Below are 13,787 nucleotides of genomic sequence, written 5' to 3'. Positions count from 1 at the left end.
TATGTGAAAATATAAACAAGAGCAACGCATAACAGGTGCTAACGCTCGGCTGCGAAAGCTTGTCAGGTTTTTTTATTTTTTTTAAAGGTCACAGTGACCTTGACCTTTGACCTATTGTCCCAAAACTGGGTGTGGCATGTAGAACTCATCAAGGTGCATCTACATATGAAGTTTCAAAGTTGTTGGTGGAAGCACTTTGATTTTAGAGCCAATGTTAAGGTTTAAGCACGACGCCTACGGCGGACGGCTGACGACGAGCTGGCTTTGACAATACCTCAGGTTTTCTCCAAAAACAGCCGAGCTAAAAATTATTTAATAATTCCAAGCGAAATAAAGGAACAATAAAGTCATATTCTGTTGTTGTGATATAATGATTATCTTGGGTGCAAGAGCTCATTAAAATAGTGTCTCCCGTTTTTGTGAGGATTGAAGACAAGATGAAATTAAAACGTCTGCGTCTTTTGGTTTACATTTGGATAAACAAAACATTCTACGATTTATACTGGAAAATGTGACACACATTTAAAACCAAAATGGAAAACATAATATGCCTGGCATTTCATTTTTTGCTCTACAATGTGTTACAAATCCATGCCAAAAAGTTCATTAGCAGTTTTCTTAAAGAACACCATGCAGCCTTCAACTATATTTACAGAACATTTCTCTCATACAGAATTCCCAACTTTCAAATCGGAATGCCCCACATACACATGTACAAGTTGTCAATTACCGGGTATTCAACACTGACACGCACTTTCAAGAGTAAAGGTTATGTTTATAGCCTAATATTGATATTCATAACTTAAGCCAACTTCATTTACGCCACTCAATGCATAAACAAGTTCATAATTTATCACGTTGACTTGTTTGACTTTACATGTTCCTATTTAAAGGACCTAGTTGTTTACAAAGTTTACCAATGGTTTAACCATGTACAACAATCATGGTTAATATTTTTATACTCGTAGATTAAACCTTTCTGATGAAGAAAAACAGACACAAAGTATGCTTTATTTGGACAAATTTCAGCCTTCACAGTAAAGTATATGCCAGTAAAGAAAGAGAAACCTGTTTATAAACTTCAACCAGTTATTTTTCCTACCCACAGTTAAATTGTTAAACAACTTGGTGGAGGGGAGACAATATAGGTTACATTAATTGGCTTGCAACTTTCCAGTGGACTGGGTTAGATCAACCCAGGGACTTAATTATCCCAAAGTATGCATCAAATTAAAAATCTCATGATCACCAAGTCCCCTTGAAGCCAGAGATGTTGTAACTGTCAAACAATCATTATTTGCCAAATATTAACTTATTTATGCCTAGTGGACTCTCCCATCCTTCTTAATTGGCTCAATTTATTTCCAAAATTAGGGATGTCTAGTATATTTATTTCTATATTTAGAATATTTCTTACAGAAATTCCTTTAAACAAACAGCGCAGACCCTGATGAGACGCCACATGATGTGGCGTCTCATCTGGGTCTACGCTGTTTGCCAAGGCCTTTTTTCAAGACGCTAGGCATAAATGGGTTCATATATTTCAACAATAGACTGATTAACGAATTTAAGTTATTAAAGAATAATTATGTCCAATGTTTATAAAAAATTGCGACTGACTTTCTGTAGGCGTGAAAGACATTAATATTCAACGTAATCTAGCATACATACTGCGTCTGTATAGCAATCAAGAACAAGAAACCGTTGGAAACGGGTGATGCTCCCCAAAGGTTTTTTTTGTCACAATATTGCACTATATATTCAGATAAAAGGAAACGTCTAGTAGTTGGGGGGACAAGAATTGCACTTTATGTACAGTTAATGGAAAATTTCAAAGGGCCATAACTCTGTGAAAAAGCATCCGACCAGAACCGGCTGATAATATGCACATCTCCTCTTGGTAGTGAAGCTTCCCATAAAGTTTAATTGAATTCCGGTCATTAATTGCTGAGAAATAGTCCGGACAAAAATTGTGCACGGACGGACAGACACAGGCACGGACAGACGAAGCGGCGACTCTATGCTCCCTCCAAAAAAATTTTTGGGGAGCATAAAAATCTGGTTATAACAAACAGAAGAGTACATTACACTTTGTACTTAAGTGATACGTGACATTTCCTGTCAAAAGCTAATGCACCAAAACTGTATTGAAAACATCTAACTTCCTTTAGATACAATAGTAAGGATAAGCGCTTATTGTAAACATCATTATAAGCCATTGCGTACATTGCTCCCCACCGCAATCTATTGCAACCCTGATTTAACGAAGACGAGTATTACAAACCAGAAAAAGAACAATGCATTTTTCTTTCAATTTCTTTTTTTTTTTTAACAACTAGAAATGGGCTTATTTAAGTGCTGACACAAGTCTTTTTTTTTAAAACAAGAGTGTCTGAAAGGCCCAAAATCACTCACCTGATACAAAGAAACTGACCTGTATTGTGCAGCCCAAGATATGATAACAACAAATGTTCTGACCGAATTTCATTAAGTGAGGCGGCATGATTTTCAACAAACCGTAACCCTTTTCGAACTCGTCCAAGATATCATTAAAACAAATGTTCTGAACAAGTTTCATGAAGGTTGGACAATAAATGTGACTTTAAGAGTGTTAACGAGTTTTTCCTATAGCATAATAAGGAAGAAAGCCCCGCCCCCTAGCAGCCATGTTTTTCAACCAACCTGAGCCATTTTCGAACTCGTCCAAGATATCATTTGGACAAATCTTCAGAGTAAGTTTCATGAAGATTGGAGAGAAAATTTGGCCTCTAGAGTAAGAACAAGGTTTTTCTATTGTCATATAAAGAAACAAGACTATTGCCAAGCAATATATGTCCTCAACCGGCTCCACTATTGTCAGAAATTTCCACCATTGTCAGAATTTTGTATTTTATTTATTTTTATTTGTTGCCATAGCAAACAGAATTTATGACGTTTGAGCAAAATGAAATGACATGCATAAAGTCAATCTTGCCATCTATCCATGCTTCAAGTTTCATTAAAAAATATGAAGAACTTTTCAAGTGATTGCAGGATCCAGAAAAGTGTGACAGACAGACAGACTCACAGACGCACACAGCGCAAACCATAAGTACCCTTCAATGAGACCAGACAGACAAAATGCAATCGCAAAAGCTAACCATGATTGTGGGCAGGTGAGCTCATTAAAAACAAGAGACGTGTTTGTCAGAAACACAATGCCCCCTAATGCGCCGTATTTTTTTTGTTTACCTTTGACCTTGAAAGATGACCTTGACCTTTCACCACTCAAAATGTGCAGCTCCATGAGATACACATGCATTCTCAATATCAAGTTGCTATGTTCAATATTTCAAAAGGTATTGCAAAACTTTACTGTAAGGTTAAAGTTTTGGGACAGAATGACAGAATGACGGAATGACAGACAGACAGACAGACAGGCCAAAAACAATATACCCCCGATCATTCGATCCGGGGGCATAAAAATTGTACTGACTAAAATACAAAATACAACACAATAGTTAAAACTGTTTAGCTACTCTTTAAGAGTTTGTGTAAGTGTCTATAATATAGTTGCACCAGGGCTTGACACAGGGCTTCTACAGATTGGTGTCCAAAGGGAACCCTGCCTATCAAAATTAGAGCAAAATCCTGGGAAAAACTGGTGTCCCTAACCCAAATTTGGGGGTCTCGGGTTCCCGGGCCACTGGTTGTGTCGAGGCCTGTGCACAATCCTTGTGACTTACCTGTCTATTTTCTCCAGTTCAGCGTCTATCAATGGTCCCATAACCTTGCACTGCTCTAAAATGGCAAGTAAAAAACTTATCAATTTGCTTCTGCTTTGCTCCAAGCTTTCATTGTTTTACTAATTGTCAAGGGTTTTGAGAAAAAAAACAGTCTGTCCTCTTTAAGATTCTTCGTTAATCTTGTTCAACAGTATAAGATTCAGTTGAACATTATTATAAAGCAGCTGTTTTAGTGTTTAAGTTAGACAAATATTATAAAGCAGCTGTATTATTGTTGAACATAGACAGCTATTATAAAGCAGCTGTTTTATTGTTGAACAAAGACAGCTATTATAAAGCAGCTGTTTTATTGTTGAACATAGACAGCTATTATAAAGCAGCTGTTTTATTGTTGAACATAGACGGCTATTATAAAGCAGCTGTATTATTGTTGAACATAGACAGCTATTATAAAGCAGCTGTTTTATTGTTGAACATAGACAGCTATTATAAAGCAGCTGTTTTATTGTTGAACATAGACAGCTATTATAAAGCAGCTGTATTATTGTTGAACAAAGACAGCTATTATAAAGCAGCTGTTTTATTGTTGAACATAGACGGCTATTATAAAGCAGCTGTATTATTGTTGAACATAGACAGCTATTATAAAGCAGCTGTATTATTGTTGAACAAAGACAGCTATTATAAAGCAGCTGTTTAATTGTTGAACATAGATAGCTATTATAAAGCAGCTGTATTATTGTTGAACATAGACAGCTATTATAAAGCAGCTGTATTATTGTTGAACAAAGACAGCTATTATAAAGCAGCTGTTTTATTGTTGAACATAGACAGCTATTATAAAGCAGCTGTTTTATTGTTGAACATAGACAGCTATTATAAAGCAGCTGTTTTATTGTTGAACATAGACGGCTATTATAAAGCAGCTGTATTATTGTTGAACATAGACAGCTATTATAAAGCAGCTGTATTATTGTTGAACATAGACAGCTATTATAAAGCAGCTGTTTTATTGTTGAACATAGACAGCTATTATAAAGCAGCTGTATTATTGTTGAACAAAGACAGCTATTATAAAGCAGCTGTATTATTGTTGAACAAAGACAGCTATTATAAAGCAGCTGTTTTATTGTTGAACATAGACAGCTATTATAAAGCAGCTGTATTATTGTTGAACAAAGACAGCTATTATAAAGCAGCTGTATTATTGTTGAACAAAGACAGCTATTATAAAGCAGCTGTTTTATTGTTGAACATAGACAGCTATTATAAAGCAGCTGTTTTATTGTTGAACATAGACAGCTATTATAACTGACCACTATCATTCTATTGTTTTAACCTATCTAGTCAAGCCTCCATCTCTGAGTAATACACACCATGTATGTCATAAACACACCATGTATGTCATAAAACAAGCCACATTAATGATACACAATCTGAGAACAATCAAATAGTGTTATAATCATTACATAATAAAAATTTGAAATTAATTAAAAATGGAATTGTTCAGTAAATAATACGTTTTTAGACTATTCTGTAAAAACTTGGCTTAATAAAAAAGTGCTAAGTGTTAGTCTTAGATAAGTCTTTGAAGTCTGGCCAGTCTAATGAGGGACAGCTTGTATGGTATTATTTGTTGAAAGAATGTCTCTTAGCTAAAATAACAGTTTAGGCGGAAAGTGTCATCCCAGATAAGCCTGTGCGGACTGCATTAAGCCCAGTTTTAACAGATCGAGGCTCTCATAATAACACTGGTGCCAGGAACATGTATGTGGTCTACTTGACACTGGTGCCAGGCACATGTATGTGGTCTACTTGACACTGGTGCCAGGCACATGTATGTGGTCTACTTGACACTGGTGCCAGGCACATGTATGTGGTCTACTTGACACTGGTGCCAGGCACATGTATGTGGTCTACTTGACACTGGTGCCAGGCACATGTATGTGGTCTACTTGACACTGGTGCCAGGCACATGTATGTGGTCTACTTGACACTGGTGCCAGGCACATGTATGTGGTCTACTTGACACTGGTGCCAGGCACATGTATGTGGTCTACTTGACACTGGTGCCAGGCACATGTATGTGGTCTACTTGACACTGATGCCAGGCACATGTATGTGGTCTACTTGACACTGGTGCCAGGCACATGTATGTGGTCTACTTGACACTGGTGCCAGACACATGTATGTGGTCTACTTGACTCACCCTCCAATAACACTGGTGCCAGGCACATGTATGTGGTCTACTTGACTCACCCTCCAATAACACTGGTGCCAAGCACATGTATGTGGTCTACTTGACTCACCCTCCAGCTGTACCATCTCATAATAACACTGGTGCCAGGCACATGTATGTGGTCTACTTGACTCACCCTCCAGCTGAACCATCTCATAATAACACTGGTGCCAGGCACATGTATGTGGTCTACTTGACTCACCCCACTGGTGCCAGGCACATGTATGTGGTCTACTTGACTCACCCTCCAGCTGTACCATCTCCGAACTGTCAGGATTAGTCTCCCCTGTGGGGTCGGCATTCTGTATGAGTTGTAGAACATGGTCTATCTTCTCCTGTAACCGTATTTAACAACACAAAACATTAACGGTTGAAATTAAATCATGAATAATTGATGTACAGAATTTATAGAGGTACATGATCTGTAAGAAGTGCATTGCTGATGAAGGCTATAACTATGCACAATTATGCATCTGGGGTATTTGTATAAAAAAAACCTGACATTGTATGAAATGATTTATTTAGAGGTGAAGTTGACTGTTGAAATAATTGTTCACAAACTTCTTAACCCTTTACCACTTCGAAACATATTTTCACACATTTGTAGTCCCTAAGAAAGTTATATTCAATTTAAGACCTTTCTTACAAGATTCAAGCTTTTATAGCTTTATCTTGAAATCTTAGGTACTAATGAGCAGAAAACAGCATAAAACATGAACAGACTGCGAGTTACAAATGTACTCGCAGGCTTTTCTGGTTTTATGCTGTTAGCACATAGTCATTTTTTCTTTGCTTTTAAGTGGCAGAGAGCTAATTCAAGCCCTCCGCTAGCTCTGAAGACTTCTGTGAGGCATATGCTAGGAGATATAGTACATTTTAGCATGACTTACAAATTCAACAGTGGACAAGTGCTTAAAGGCAGTATGGATGCAGTTCAGGTGGCTGAGGAGTGATGGCAGACAGCAGGGTTCTGCCCGGATAGTGCGTTATTTATTTTTCCTTCACATCAAAAAAAGCATTATTGGCCTAAAGAGAATATGATTGGTCAGATAATTGTGTCTTAAGATTGTATAGAAGTCAACCAAATGTGCTTTGTTCAGGTTTTCAATGTATTTGACTAAAAGTATCAACAACAACATACTAACAATGACTTAACACGTTGATGTCACTTGCCATTCCGCAGAAGAGTGAAATTTAACCCTTTGCATGCTGGGAAATTTGCCGTCTGCTAAAATGATGTCTGCTGAATTTCTAAAATTAGCATTTTCTTCGATTTTTTTCAAATAATACTATCAGAATAGCAAACAGTTTGGCAAGGTCTTCAAAATTCAGTTCCAGCACTGAAAGAGTTAAAAACAAATTGCGAGCATTTTAGTCTCAACCTACCTCATCAATCTCGACCTGGTCTGGCTCAAACGACTTCACCTCCACCTCCTCCTTAAAGTCTACCTTCTTCTTTGCTAAAACAACATCACGGAAAAACAGGGCTTAATGCATGTGCATAGTGTCGACATCACAAACTAGCCGGAGCAGTCCACATAGCCAAATCATTCAGGGACGACACTTTCCCCTTAAACAAGATTATGGTTGAGAAGTGATTTCCTTTTAACAAAAAATTCCAAAGATGCAGAAAGTGTCGTCACTGACTAGCCTACGCAGCCTGAACTAGGAAATATCGCCTTCTCTTGACCTTTTGGCAGTGAACAGGCTAGGGAAATATCAAGTAAATAACCCGGCTATTCACTGTGCTGAAAACTGTGAAAAATTGTTTCTATGTAATTATCTACAAGAAGGCAGGATGAAATTAATGAACATAATCAAGCTTACATGAGATATCACTTTGTATTTATATTGCAATTTGAAACAATGATTTTTAATGTTTTCTTCCATCATGATTATTTATTTGAAAACATAATTTTACTTTTGAATGCTACAATCTGTGTCAGCAATTTAATACAGGATACACAAATTCCCTACAACTCTCGCAGGATGTAAAATGAGTGACTAAATGTACTTAATTTTTATGTTTTATATGTCATAATGTATAGGATCTTCAACAATTCTCCATTTTAACGCAATATGTCACTTGTTTTCTACGGACAAAGAAACAAATCTATTGCGGAAAATTCTGAAATAATTAGGTTTAAAAATAGTACTGAACAATTTCTGGTAAATCAACAGTGAAATGCATCTTCTACTTTTATCAATGACTTTGAGATTATTTTTCAATGTTCATGGCTGAAATCAATGTCATACATGTTATAGTTTCTTGATGTTATTGATAAGTCTGGGTGAATGCATGTACTAGAAAGATTGGCAGTGTATAGAAAATAAACTTCTTGTGCATTAACTCAAATATACAAAAAAAATAAAATAAGCATCACTTTAGAATTGAACTAAATATTTTCTATTGCAATTTATTACCAAACTAGCGCTTTATCACAGACGTGACGAATAACCCCACATGCCGAATTGACACATAATATTATGCATGTCGTCTTCACAAAAAACAGTGGACACCATGCTCAATTTTTAGAACGCACTAAGTGACCCCTTGACCTAGTTTTTGACCCAGAAAGGCCCATTTTCTAACTTGGCCTTAAGATGATCTATAAAACTTCTGACCAAGTTTGGTGAAGATCGGATGTAAGCTACTTGAATTAGAGAACGGACACCATGCTGAATGTTAAAAAACGCACTAAGTAACCCTGTGACCTAGTTTTAGGCCCGGAATGGCCCCATGTTCAAACTTGTCCTAGAGATCATTTAGATAAAACTTGTGACCAAGTTTGGTGAGGGTTGGATGAAAACTACTTGAATTAGAGAGCCGACAACATGGTGAGGTTTAAAACACACTAAGATACCCCGTGACCTAGTTTTTGACCTGGCATGACCCATATTCAAACTTGACCTAGACATCATCTAGATACAACTTCTAACCAAGTTCCGTGAAGATTGGATGAAAACTACTTGAATAAGAGAGCGGACAACATTTTGATGTTTAAAACGCACTAGGTAAGTGACCCCGTGACCTAGTTTTTGACCCGGCATAACCCATATTCAAAATTGCCCTAGACATTATCAAGATACAACTTCTGACCAATTTTGGTGAAGATTGGATAAAAACTACTTGAATTAGAGAGCGGACAACATGGTGAGGTTTAAAGCACACTTAGTGACCCCGTGACCTAGTTTTTGACCTGGCATGGCCCATGTTCGAACTTGACCTACACATTATCTAGTTACAACTTCTGACCAAGTGTGGTGAAGATCGGATTTAAACTACTTGAAATAGAGAGCGGACACCAAGCTCAATGTGTAAAACGTACTAAGTGACCCTGTGACCTAGTTTTTGATCTGGCATGGCCCATGTTCGAACTTAGCCTTCAGATCATCTAGATAAAACTTCTGACCAAGTTTGGTGAAGATCAGATGAAAACTACTTGAATAAGAGAGAGGTCACCATGCTGAATGTTAAAAAACGCACTAAGTGACCCTGTGACCTAGTTTTTGACCCAGCAAGGCCCATGTTCGAACTTGGCCTAGACATCATGTAGGTACAACTTTTGACAAAGTTTGGTGAAGATCAGATGAAAACTACTGGAATTAGAGAGCGGATACTTAATACAGACCGACATACAGACCGACAGACTGACAAGTTTACTCCTATATACCCCCCTAAACTATAATAACCATACAATATTTTCTATCGCAATTTATTACCAAATAACCAATGTTCAAGCATATACATGTGTGTAATCTAATGAGTCTTGCCTGGCACTTGTGATTTATAGGAATTAAATCACAAGTGCCAGTCGAACAACATGCATTTATTTTGGGAAAAAGTTACGTTTTCAAAAATTGGTAAAATGACAATTGTGCTGTTGTCAAATAATCCACTGTCAGTTATATGATCTATATAACTGACAGTGGGTTATTTGACAACAGCACAACTGTCATTGAGCCAATTTTTGAAGACGTAGCTTTTTCCCATAATAAATGCGTATTGTTTCATTCATGTACACGACTTGCCAACCAGAAAGGTCTTGTGATATTTTATAGGAAAGCAGCCTTACGTTCCTCTGGTTCCACTGTCAGATCTGCTGTGACAAAGTTGGCAGGGAACAGCCCCTCACCTCGCTGGTTGAACCCCTTCCACCAATTGGGGTCACTGAAACAACGCAATGCTTTATAACTAAAACCCCCCAAAAATGCAGGCTGTGCTGAAATAAAACTTTGTGAGTACTTAACGCAAAGTTTTGCAAAGAAATGACACTTAGGAAAAAACACTGAACTTGTGTTTGTGGTACTATACAATTATACAATCAAATTTGGACAAACAGCTCACCTGTCGTCTAGGACACTGATTAGCTCCCCTGCTTTGAATGTCAGCTCATTGTCCTCCACTGCCTCAAAATCATACAGGGCCCGCACCTGAAACATAGTTGAAATCAGCCTCCCTCAGCAAAAATGGTGCTTAATGCATGTGTATCAAGTGTTGTCGTAAATAAGCAACACTTTCGACCTTAACTGGGTGTCCTCTAAAATCTGTGCAGCCTGCATGGGCTAATCTGGGATGACACTTTACGCACATGAATAAAACCCAGTCAGTATATTTTTTCATTTTAAATCGGCTTCAGTAATGGGCCCCATTCCTAATGCAAAATAGTATATATTTTTCCGAAATGGGAACTAAAAATTCCCAAAGGAAGATTTCCAAAAAAAATAATTTTTTTTTATATCTCAATATTGTGTTTATCTCCAATCCAAATAAGCTCACCCTCAGTAAAAATAATACTAAAAACACTTGTATTCTCAATTTTGAAGCATTTTTTATCCACAAAAAAAAGAACACACTTTATTTCCAAATTTTAAATAATCAAAACGCCTCAAATTTTCCCAATCCAAAGGGACCTGGTCCTATTCCCTTATTATTGAGAAAAAAAAACACCAGTTTTGCCAAAGCAAAGCTCAAATTATTTTGGTGCATATAATTCATATGGTAACTGTGCAACTAAAAATGCTTGCTTATAAAAAAACAAGAGGCCCATGAGGGCCTGAATCGATCTACTGGTATAAACACTGTGCAAGTTTGGAAAAAATAAGATGGAAACTGTGAACTTAATCGCGCAAACAAGGAGAATTTTCTCAAATTCAAGGGGAGATAATTCTGGACTTATAACTCCGATATTTCTCATTTCCAATAGGGTTTGACTCATAATTCAGATAAAGACACTGTGCAAGTTGGGATATAATTGGATGATAACTGTGGACTTTATTGCGTAAACAAGCCTTATATCACAATTTTCTCAAATTCAAGGGGAGGTAATTCTGGACTTTTTACTCTGATGTAACCCTTTTTCAATAGGGTTTGAGTCCTCATTAAAATAAAGACACTGAACAAACTTGAAAAGAATCTAATGAAAACTGTGGACTAAATCTAATGCATGCACGGACGGACGACAGAAACCACGCCATGACATAAGCTCTTCAGGCCTTCGGCCAGTAGAGCTAAAAATTAACTTTTATTTCAGTTTCATCAAATCATTTCAGCCTAACAAATCTGCAGTGTATTCAAAAGATGTCAAAATGTTGACAAGGAGACTATTTTCAGATTATTAACAGTAATAATTTCATTATGTTAGGGTTTTCAAAAAATACAGTCCAAAATAGCTTTGGTTTCTCATATCACCAAGCAAGGTAATCTGTTCATACTATAAATAAACCAGCATTCAAAGAAAACTACAAGGCTTGACAAATTACTGTTTTCACAAACCTATGAAAAATGATCTTATGGTTATATTTTTAGCAGCCTATTTTCCAGACCATTCTTTCTGAACCTTTCAATCAGGGAAAGCAAGTGTCATTTTACAATTGTGAAATTTATAGATTTGAATTATAAACTTTACTACAACTTTTTCATTGATTCTTTCACTTTACCTGTTTCCGTATGGTAAAATTAAAGACAAAAATTGAAACATAGAAAAAAATATAAATAATTTATGAACATCAATTTTTTTTTGGAAAATCTTAAATTTGTTAAATTTGGGAAAAAATTAGGTAAATTACTTTGCTCAGTAACATTTATACCTCTTTTAGAAGAGGGAAACCCCTTATTTGAAAGTGAATTACAGGTTTGGCCTTAAACTAAGTAAACATAAGGAGTTTGATTATGATGTATATCAAATACATGGGCTGTGATCTAAAACAAAGTTGTGCATACAAAGGCTAAGCTGGTAAAATGCAATCCTTTTTGAACAGTTGCAAAAGATTTAAAAAAAAATATGCTCATACATATACACTCACCTTTCTAGGTTGCTGTGGCGCAGTGAAAATTTAGTTAGCCTAGCAACCCAAAGGTCATAGGTTCCAACCACTTAACTATTGGAGCGTTGTATGGTAATCCACCAAAGACACGGTCACCAAGTACTGATTCTACTCAGGAAAAAATCTTGAGTGTTCCAAAATGTCTAAAGGATTTGATGCAATCAAGCTTAAATAAATAATATGATCTGAAAACTTAATCTGACCTTTCTGACCTCCCTGACCCGGGGACTGGCAGTGGCCCCTGATGAAGCTCCGCCCCCAAAGGTCATGGGGTACAACCCAGCAGAGGTTTTGTGTTGGGTTGAGTGCTTATCTTCTTGAAGTGACAGGGCAATCGCTGTAAAATTATACAAGGGTGTCATTTAAGAATCACCTTAGGGCAGGAAAATACCCCCCTACCCCACTTGCAGGTATCGATTCAGTTACTGAACTCTCCATTGTAATAGATCCAGCAAAGTTTACCCTTTGCATGCTGGGAAATTTGTCGTCTGCTAAAATGTTGTCTGCTTAATTTCTAAAATTAGCATTTTCTTCGATTTTTTTTCAAAGAATACTATCAGAATAGCAAACAGTTTGGATCCTGATGAGACGCCACGTTCTGTGGCGTCTCATCTGGATCCAAACTGTTTGCACAGGCCTTCAAAATTCGGTTCCCGCACTGAAAGAGTTAATAACTATTTGTCAAATGAGTTTGACATTGAAAGGGAGTCAGCTGAAAAAGAGCACAAATACCATCCCTGAATAAAAGTGAAGTTATTTTTCCAAAGTTTTTGAACATTTGATTTTTTATAATAATTACAGAAGATGGCCATGATGGCTCATCTGAGTTCACTGACACCAATTTTTGAAATCTTGACCTGATGATCTAGTTTTTTACTCGATGTCCATCAAAACAAACATTCTGACTAAGATTCAGGCACAAGACTTATTAAAAATGAAATGTCACATCTAGAGTCAAAACAAGTGTTTTTCAAGATTTGACTCAATGTCCTAGTTTTTAGATGCACATTGCCAAAATTACAAATACATGTAGATATTGTCCAGATAAACATTTTGACAAAGTTTCATGAAGCTTGACTCATAAATGTTAACAATTGACTGGTAGGATTTTTTATCAATATTTATCCTCTTGATCAAGTGTGTCCTTGTATATACAGAACAGACATACAAGACAGTCACTATATGCCTCTAGCAATGAGGGAGTACAAATATGAGTTTTACTTCAAAGGAAATAAACCTGCTGTCCAAAAAGCAAATCACAAAAATACCCAAGTGCTGTACCCAGGTGCTTAAGTTCACAAGATGATGAAAAAGCTTCACAAGTTTTTCGTTCCCAGACCTTAAACTATTTGAGTTAAGGGAGTAAAAAATCTGAATGACAGATGGACAGACAAGAGAAAAAGTGGGATGTAGAAGACGTTCTTATTGATGTGCAAGCGAATCCTCTGTAATCATTGAATTAGTGTGTTAGCACGTCCATGAAATAATTAACAAGA

At 36.7% G+C, this 13,787-nt stretch overlaps 1 protein-coding gene across 3 annotated transcripts in view; it reads right to left on the bottom strand.

Annotated features, from left to right (window-relative positions):
- LOC127857699 (signal transducing adapter molecule 2-like) overlaps positions 1-13,787 on the bottom strand; it is a 31,851-nt gene that overhangs the window by 10,200 nt on the left and 7,864 nt on the right. For all 3 annotated transcript variants that reach the window (XR_008038566.1, XM_052394318.1, XM_052394319.1), the window contains 6 exons: positions 12,495-12,628; positions 10,313-10,398; positions 10,041-10,135; positions 7,351-7,424; positions 6,209-6,299; positions 3,726-3,780 (listed from right to left, as the gene is read on the bottom strand). Coding sequence is in view for 2 of the 3 variants with exons in the window: in XM_052394318.1 (XP_052250278.1) it covers positions 3,726-3,780; positions 6,209-6,299; positions 7,351-7,424; positions 10,041-10,135; positions 10,313-10,398; positions 12,495-12,628 (535 nt within the window). In the remaining variant the exon portion in view is untranslated. The remainder of the gene's footprint in view (positions 1-3,725; positions 3,781-6,208; positions 6,300-7,350; positions 7,425-10,040; positions 10,136-10,312; positions 10,399-12,494; positions 12,629-13,787) is intronic.

Source organism: Dreissena polymorpha, chromosome 14 (assembly GCF_020536995.1).
Source record: "Dreissena polymorpha isolate Duluth1 chromosome 14, UMN_Dpol_1.0, whole genome shotgun sequence".
Classification (NCBI taxonomy): domain Eukaryota; kingdom Metazoa; phylum Mollusca; class Bivalvia; order Myida; family Dreissenidae; genus Dreissena; species Dreissena polymorpha.
Note: the sequence above shows the minus strand (reverse complement) of the source record. Positions and strands in the feature narration are given on the sequence as shown.